Consider the following 7,712-nt stretch of genomic DNA (forward strand, 5'->3'; position numbering starts at 1 on the left):
AATGCCCAAATCTTCTTGAGAACCAGACATAACCAGATCCTCTTGCAGGTTCTACATGGAAATACTGGCCACTTTCTCCAAGTTGACTACATAGTAACTGAAGTTATAGGTAGCCAGGCTGAGCGGGCAAAGTATACCCTAGTGTAGGCATGCATTGAGCTAGCCAAGTTGCAGTTAGCTAGCTAGCTAATAACAATCGCATTAGGCTAGCTAACGTAGCTACACTAATGTGGCTAACTACTTTTCACAGCTGATAGTCACGTTGGGGCAAGTTAGCTGTAGAAATACATTTGCCCGAAATACATACATTAGCTATCTACCTAACGTTAGGTATTTCATATGCTAAAGACTTAAAGTGTGATGCTTGTTTGATAATCTGGCGGACTACTTGTATCAGGGCTAACCAGATCGCCAAAATATTAACGTCCCCGACATTGTAGCTAACTGAGTAGCTAACGTTAGCTAGCTTAATAGTTTTCTTTCTTGCTAAGAGTCGCACATCTGTCTAGGAATGTAGCTAGCTAACGTTGGCCGGTTAATTAAATCATGAATCCACACGCGTACATAAACATTGATAGTTATATAGTTAGCTACGTGTGGGTAGAGTTGTATTAAATATATTATGCGAAAAAACGGTTCACATGGACATGGGCCTGATGTCAACCAGAATGTTAACGGTCACTGCGTGTGGTATGCTAGCTAGCCAGTTAGCATTAGCAAGCTGACGTTGCCGTGGGTCTCGATGCGATGGTAACAACACACATCTGCACACGCCAATCCATGTGTTGGAACCGGGGGTTCGCAACTAGCTTGCTCGCTAATTGGGTTTGCGTGTTATTGCTTGGAATAGATCACGTCGAGCGTTAACAAACGTGCCAAAATGACTGCTAGTAGTAATGCCATGCGGCCATGACATCGTTCAAGAGGAGATGTCGTCTTCCTACCCCATTTTTCCGTTGGTATCTGAGGAGGCCGATGTGGTGTCATGGAGTGACGGCCAAACCGACATTCCCCGAAGAGGCTGCAACCGCTTGCTCCTTTTTTAGCACTGCGCAAGGTCCTCTCCCGGGTTTAACAACCGTGCCGGGGCTGGTGCAATTTCAGGGTGGTCGGGTCGGCAGCGGTGATAAACAATACGAGGTTTTCACGTTTGAGTTTAGGGTTCAAAACAGAGGACGCGTCCCCGAAACAAACTGCAGATCATGACTCCAGTATCGGCGCTGTGGAAGGGCAGGACTTAGTTGCATTTGAGTCCATAGCATTCACACACACACACATTATCAGCCACTGACTGACTGATGTGGCCACTCAGCACAGGCATCCGTATATAAAGCTGATCACCTACATTTACACTGATTGAGACACTCAAAAAACACCTTTAAATCTGTTTTTGTATTGTTATTGGTATTCCATGTAGGAAACGGGTAATTTGAGGTTAATCAAAATATATTTTATTCACAATTGAATGTCATATTGCATAATAGCCTCATAAGTCTCATAATGATGTAGTAATGTGATTGTTATAACTATACATTATAATTGCTTTTGTTTTGTTGATTATGTTGTTGTTGTCGTTCCTATTGTTTTACTATTTAGTTTGGCTGTTTGTGTGTTGATGTTCATGTTGACGCTGTTTGGCTGTTTGTGTGTTGATGTTCATGTTGACGCTGTTTGGCTGTTTGTGTGTTGATGTTCATGTTGACGCTGTTTGGCTGTTTGTGTGTTGATGTTCATGTTGACGCTATCTGGCTGTTTGTGTGTTGATGTTCTGTTGACGCTATCTGGCTGTTTGTGTGTTGATGTTCTGTTGACGCTATCTGGCTGTTTGTGTGTTGATGTTGACGCTATCTGGCTGTTTGTGTGTTGATGTTGACGCTATCTGGCAAATGTACAGTACAATACCTTAGATGAGAGAGTCGGTGACTTGTTGCGTTGAAGGAGCAAACATAATCTTCCCACTTGAATGAATAGTCTCATATCAGCAGCCAAGAAAAACCAATGTCTAATTCAACAATTTAGATATGGTGCATCCACAGGAGGTTGGTGGCACCTTAATTGGGGAGGACGGGCTCATAGAAAAGGCTGGAGCGGAGTAGTGGAATGGGCTCATGGAACAGGCTGGAGCAGAGTAGTGGAATGGGCTCATGGAACAGGCTGGAGCAGAGTAGTGGAACGGGCTCATGGAACAGGCTGGAGCAGAGTAGTGGAACGGGCTCATGGAACAGGCTGGAGCAGAGTAGTGGAATGGGCTCATGGAACAGGCTGGAGCAGAGTAGTGGAATGGGCTCATGGAACAGGCTGGAGCAGAGTAGTGGAACGGGCTCATGGAACAGGCTGGAGCAGAGTAGTGGAATGGGCTCATGGAACAGGCTGGAGCAGAGTAGTGGAATGGGCTCATGGAACAGGCTGGAGCAGAGTAGTGGAATGGGCTCATGGTAATGGCTGGAGCAGAGTAGTGGAATGGGCTCATGGAACAGGCTGGAGCAGAGTAGTGGAATGGGCTCATGGAACAGGCTGGAGCAGAGTAGTGGAACGGGCTCATGGAACAGGCTGGAGCAGAGTAGTGGAATGGGCTCATGGAACAGGCTGGAGCAGAGTAGTGGAATGGGCTCATGGAACAGGCTGGAGCAGAGTAGTGGAATGGGCTCATGGAACAGGCTGGAGCAGAGTAGTGGAATGGGCTCATGGTAATGGCTGGAGCAGAGTAGTGGAATGGGCTCATGGAACAGGCTGGAGCAGAGTAGTGGAATGGGCTCATGGAACAGGCTGGAGCAGAGTAGTGGAATGGGCTCATGGTAATGGCTCTCTCTCTGCAGGTGGTATTGGGGAGGACGGGCTCATGGAAAAGGCTGGAGCAGAGTAGTGGAATGGTATCAAATACATCAAACACCTGGTTTCCATGTGTTTGATGCCATTCCATTCGCTTAGTTCCGGCCATTATTATGAGTCGTCCTCCCCTCAGCAGCCTCCTGTGGGGGCAACTGATACACCCTTTGATTCAGGGTGACCCATAATGGCAGAGTTTGGTAGTATCTATAACCTCCTTTCTCAGGTGAGGACAGAGGACTCCCTCTTGTGGTATACAATACATAATAACCCTAACCCTATAGAATTAGATACCGTAAAGATTAATAAATAGGATTAGAACCCTTAAAGAGGAATATATAGGATCAGAACCCTTAAAGAGGAATACATATGATCAGAACCCTTAAAGAGGAATACATGTGATCAGAACCCTTAAAGAGGAATACATGTGATCAGAACCCTTAAAGAGGAATACATGTGATCAGAACCCTTAAAGAGGAATACATATGATCAGAACCCTTAAAGAGGAATACATGTGATCAGAACCCTTAAAGAGGAATACATGTGATCAGAACCCTTAAAGAGGAATATATAGGATCAGAACCCTTAAAGAGGAATACATAGGATCAGAACCCTTAAAGAGGAATACATATGATCAGAACCCTTAAAGAGGAATACATATGATCAGAACCCTTAAAGAGGAATACATATGATCAGAACCCTTAAAGAGGAATACATGTGATCAGAACCCTTAAAGAGGAATACATATGATCAGAACCCTTAAAGAGGAATACATGTGATCAGAACCCTTAAAGAGGAATACATATGATCAGAACCCTTAAAGAGGAATACATATGATCAGAACCCTTAAAGAGGAATACATATGATCAGAACCCTTAAAGAGGAATACCGTGCATTCGGAAAGTATTCAGACCCCCTGACTTTTTCTACATTTTGTACGTTACAGCCTTATTCTAAAATTGATTAAATAATTTCCCCCCTCATTAATCTACACACAATACCCTATATTAGACAAAGTGAAAACAGGTTTTGTATTGTATTACATGTAATGTATTACAAATAAAAAACAGAAATACCTTATTTACATAAGTATTTAGACCCTTTGCTATGAGACTCGAAATTGAGCTCAGGTGCATCCTGTTTCCATTGATCATCCTTGAGATGTTCCTACAACTTGATTGGAGTCCACCTGTGGTAAATTCAATTGATTGGACATGATTTGGAAAGGCACACACCTGTCTATATAAGGTCCCACAGTTGACAGTGCATGTCAGAGCAAAAACCAAGCCATGAGGTCGAATGAATTGTCCGTAGAGCTCCGAGACAGGATTGTGTCGAGGCACAGATCTGGGGAAGGGTACCAAAACATTTCTGCAGCATTGAAGGTCCCCAAGAACAGTGGCCTCCATCATTCTTAAATGGAAGAAGTTTGGAACCACCAAGACTCTTCCTAGAGCTGGCCGCCCAGCCAAACTTTCCGAATGCACTGGGAGACTAGTCAGGATGGAGGGAAAGATGAACGGATCAAAGTACAGAGAGATCCTTGATGAAAAACCATAGGATCAGAACCCTTAAAGAGGAATACATAGGATCAGAAACCAGTGAAATACAGTTTTAGTGGGAGAAATAGTGAGGTGTATATTTCCATAAGAAACGAGCCCCATTCTCTTTGTCTCTCCCACATCTGGTGTTGAGTTACACTTACCCAGCAGAGACAGAGAGAAAGAGGGGGAGGTGAGTTTAAGTGGATGAGACGAATAAGAACACTTGGTTAAGAAAATAATGATGAGGAGGGAGAGAGAGGGGAGAGGGGGAGAGAGAGGGGAGAGGGGGATAGAGAGGGGAGGGAGAGGGGGAGAGAGAGGAGAGAGGGGGAGGGTAATAGAGAAGGGGGAGAGGGTAGGAGAGAGGGGGGAGAGGGTAGGAGAGGGGGGAGAGAGAAGAGGGAGAGAGGGTAGGAGAGGAGAGAGGAGAGGGTAGGAGAGAGGTGAGAGGGTAGGAGAGAGGGGAGGGTAGGAGAGAGGTGAGAGGGTAGGGGAGGGAGAGGGTAGGAGAGGGGTGAGAGGGTAGGGGAGGGAGAGGGTAGGAGAGGGGGGAGAGGGTAGGAGAGAGGAGAGGGTAGGAGAGAGGTGAGAGGGTAGGGGAGGGGAGTGGGTAGAAGAGAGGGGAGGGAGAGGGGATTGAGGGTAGGAGAGAGGATTGAGGGTAGGAGAGCGAGTGTTGAGGGTAGGAGAGTGAGAGGAGAGGGTAGGAGAGAGAGGAGAGGGTAGGACAGAGAGGAGAGGGTAGGCGAGAGGGGGGAGGGGGGAAGAGGGTAGGAGAGAATGGGAGAGTAGGAGGGAGAGAGGGGGAGAAGGACAGGAGATGGTAGGAGAGGGAGAGAGGGGGAGAGTGTGGGTACTTGTGTTGCTAGCTAACTGTCCTCCTTGAGCTCTAGTAGAGGAGATGGAGGAGCTGGTGTGTCTTTGTATGTATAAATGTGTAATAATGACCGGCCACATGGATTGTAGCCTACCGTAGATGAGAAAATGTGTTTGTTTTGAGCGTGTACAGTAGCCTAGTTATTAGATTCATCCACAGGCATTGAGCCACAGTCAGAGATAAGTAACTCAATGAGATATGGCCTGTGGTAGGATCCATGAAGGAAGCCGACAACACCATTTTCTTTTACTGATTGTTTCACAGTGGAAATATGATGATAGACACTGATAAATACATTTTGGATGCACCTCTCAGTCCTTCCCTCTTGAGGTACTTTTCTGGTTGTCAGTTATCTAGTGCTGTTGTGTGTGTCAAGCAGAGGAATTAGATGAATAAGGTGAGGAAATGAGAGAGGGAGAGATGTATGGATGGAGGGAGGAAGGAATGGAGGCACCAGAGAGACAAGAAGATAAATAAAATGAGACCTAGGAGGAAGGTCAAGAACAGAAAGATCCTGAGGTAGAGAGAGAGAAGGAGAGAAGGAGAGAGAGGGGGGAGAAAAACAGAAATCTGTGTTGTCATGGAAACTGGCAAGGATCTGAAGAGCAAAACAAGACTTTAAATTGGTTTACCCTCTCAGACAGGGACAGAACTGGTTTACCCTCTCAGACAGGGACAGAACTGGTTTACCCTCTCAGACAGGGACAGAACTGGTTTACCCTCTCAGACAGGGACAGAACTGGTTTACCCTCTCAGACAGGGACAGAACTGGTTTACCCTCTCAGACAGGGACAGAACTGGTTTACCCTCTCAGACAGGGACAGAACTGGTTTACCCTCTCAGACAGGGACAGAACTGGTTTACCCTCTCAGACAGGGACAGAATGGGGGAAATGAAGAATGGAGGTGAAGAGGGATAGGGAGGTAGAGGAGGAAGAGCGAGATGAGGGAGGAAGAGCGAGGTGAGGGAGGAAGAGATTGAGGAGAAGTGAGAAGGAAGCGAGGGGGGAATTGAAGAGATGGACAAGGAATGAAGAGAGAAAGGGAATATATTATTATGGAGAAGGAAGTAAGAGAGGGACTAAGGGGGAGACTAAGGGAGAGACTAAGAGGGAGACTAAGGGAGAGACTAAGAGGGAGACTAAGAGGGAGACTAAGGGGGAGACTAAGAGGAAGACTAAGGGGGAGACTAAGGGGGAGACTAAGAGGGAGACTAAGGGGGAGACTAAGAGGGAGACTAAGAGAGAGACTAAGGGGGAGACTAAGGGGGAGACTAAGAGGGAGACTAAGAGGGAGACTAAGAGGGAGACTAAGAGGGAGACTAAGGGGGAGACTAAGGGGGAGACTAAGAGGGAGACTAAGAGGGAGACTAAGGGGGAGACTAAGGTAGTTTACGCTAGGAAAGAGAGTCAAAATGCTCACAAAATTACAAAGAAACAACCATAAATCTCTGTCGATTACAGGTGATAATTAACATATTAATAATCACAGACTCATAATAAAGAAACCAAATTAGACAGAGTAGAAACAGATTGGAACCGAGACCACTGCGGAATGATAAGCGACACACACAGACACACAGACGATTGGAAGGAGCCTCTTCTCATGCATTGCAGCCCGTCTTAAGTGACGTCATTAAGAAGGGCTTTTAATTAGAATGGGGAGCAACTGTGGTGGGCTGGGGAGGGTGCGTGGTGGTGGGCTGGGGAGGGTGCGTGGTGGGCTGGGGAGGGTGCGTGGTGGGCTGGGGAGGGTGCGTGGTGGGCTGGGGAGGGTGCGTGATGGGCTGGGGAGGGTGCGTGGTGGGCTGGGGAGGGTGCGTGGTGGTGGGCTGGGGAGGGTGCGTGGTGGGCTGGGGGAGGTGCGTGGTGGTGGGCTGGGGAGGGTGCGTGGTGGGCTGGGGAGGGTGCGTGGTGGGCTGGGGAGGGTGCGTGGTGGTGGGCTGGGGAGGGTGCGTGGTGGTGGGCTGGGGAGGGTGCGTGGTGGTGGGCTGGGGAGGGTGCGTGGTGGTGGGCTGGGGAGGGTGCGTGGTGGTGGGCTGGGGAGGGTGTGTGGTGGGCTGGGGAGGGTGCGTGGTGGGCTGGGGAGGGTGCGTGGTGGTGGGCTGGGGAGGGTGCGTGGTGGTGGGCTGGGGAGGGTGCGTGGTGGGCTGGGGAGGGTGCGTGGTGTTGGGCTGGGGAGGGTGCGTGCGTGCGTGGTGGTGGGCTGGGGAAGGTGCGTGGTGGGCTGGGGAGGCTGCGTGGTGATGGGCTGGGGAGGGTGCGTGGTGGTGGGCTGGGGAGGGTGCGTGGTGGTGGGCTGGGGAGGGTGCGTGGTGGGCTGGGGAGAGTGCGTGTTGGTGGGCTGGGGTGGGTGCGTGGTGGGCTGGGGAGGGTGCGTGGTGGTGGGCTGGGGAGGGTGCATGGTGGGCTGGGGAGGGTGCGTGGTGGTGGGCTGGGGAGGGTGCGTGGTGGGCTGGGGAGTTTG

The 7,712-nt window shown here is 48.9% G+C and overlaps 2 protein-coding genes across 3 annotated transcripts in view; both read right to left on the reverse strand.

The window, feature by feature from the left end:
• Positions 1–1,293, reverse strand: part of bcl9l (bcl9 like) — a 92,049-nt gene extending 90,756 nt beyond the window's left edge. For both annotated transcript variants that reach the window (XM_041878204.2, XM_041878203.2), the window contains exon 1: positions 945–1,293. The gene's annotated coding sequence lies outside the window, so the exon portion shown is untranslated. The remainder of the gene's footprint in view (positions 1–944) is intronic.
• A 5,588-nt stretch (positions 1,294–6,881) lies between these two features.
• The window catches only part of LOC121568151 (extensin-like), a 30,473-nt gene continuing 29,642 nt past the window's right edge, over positions 6,882–7,712 (reverse strand). The window contains exon 2 of the mRNA XM_045212600.1: positions 6,882–7,712. This exon is cut by the window's right edge and continues 681 nt beyond it. Within this exon, the coding sequence (XP_045068535.1) occupies positions 6,882–7,712 (831 nt within the window).

The sequence above is a fragment of the Coregonus clupeaformis genome, unplaced genomic scaffold (assembly GCF_020615455.1).
Source record: "Coregonus clupeaformis isolate EN_2021a unplaced genomic scaffold, ASM2061545v1 scaf0029, whole genome shotgun sequence".
Classification (NCBI taxonomy): domain Eukaryota; kingdom Metazoa; phylum Chordata; class Actinopteri; order Salmoniformes; family Salmonidae; genus Coregonus; species Coregonus clupeaformis.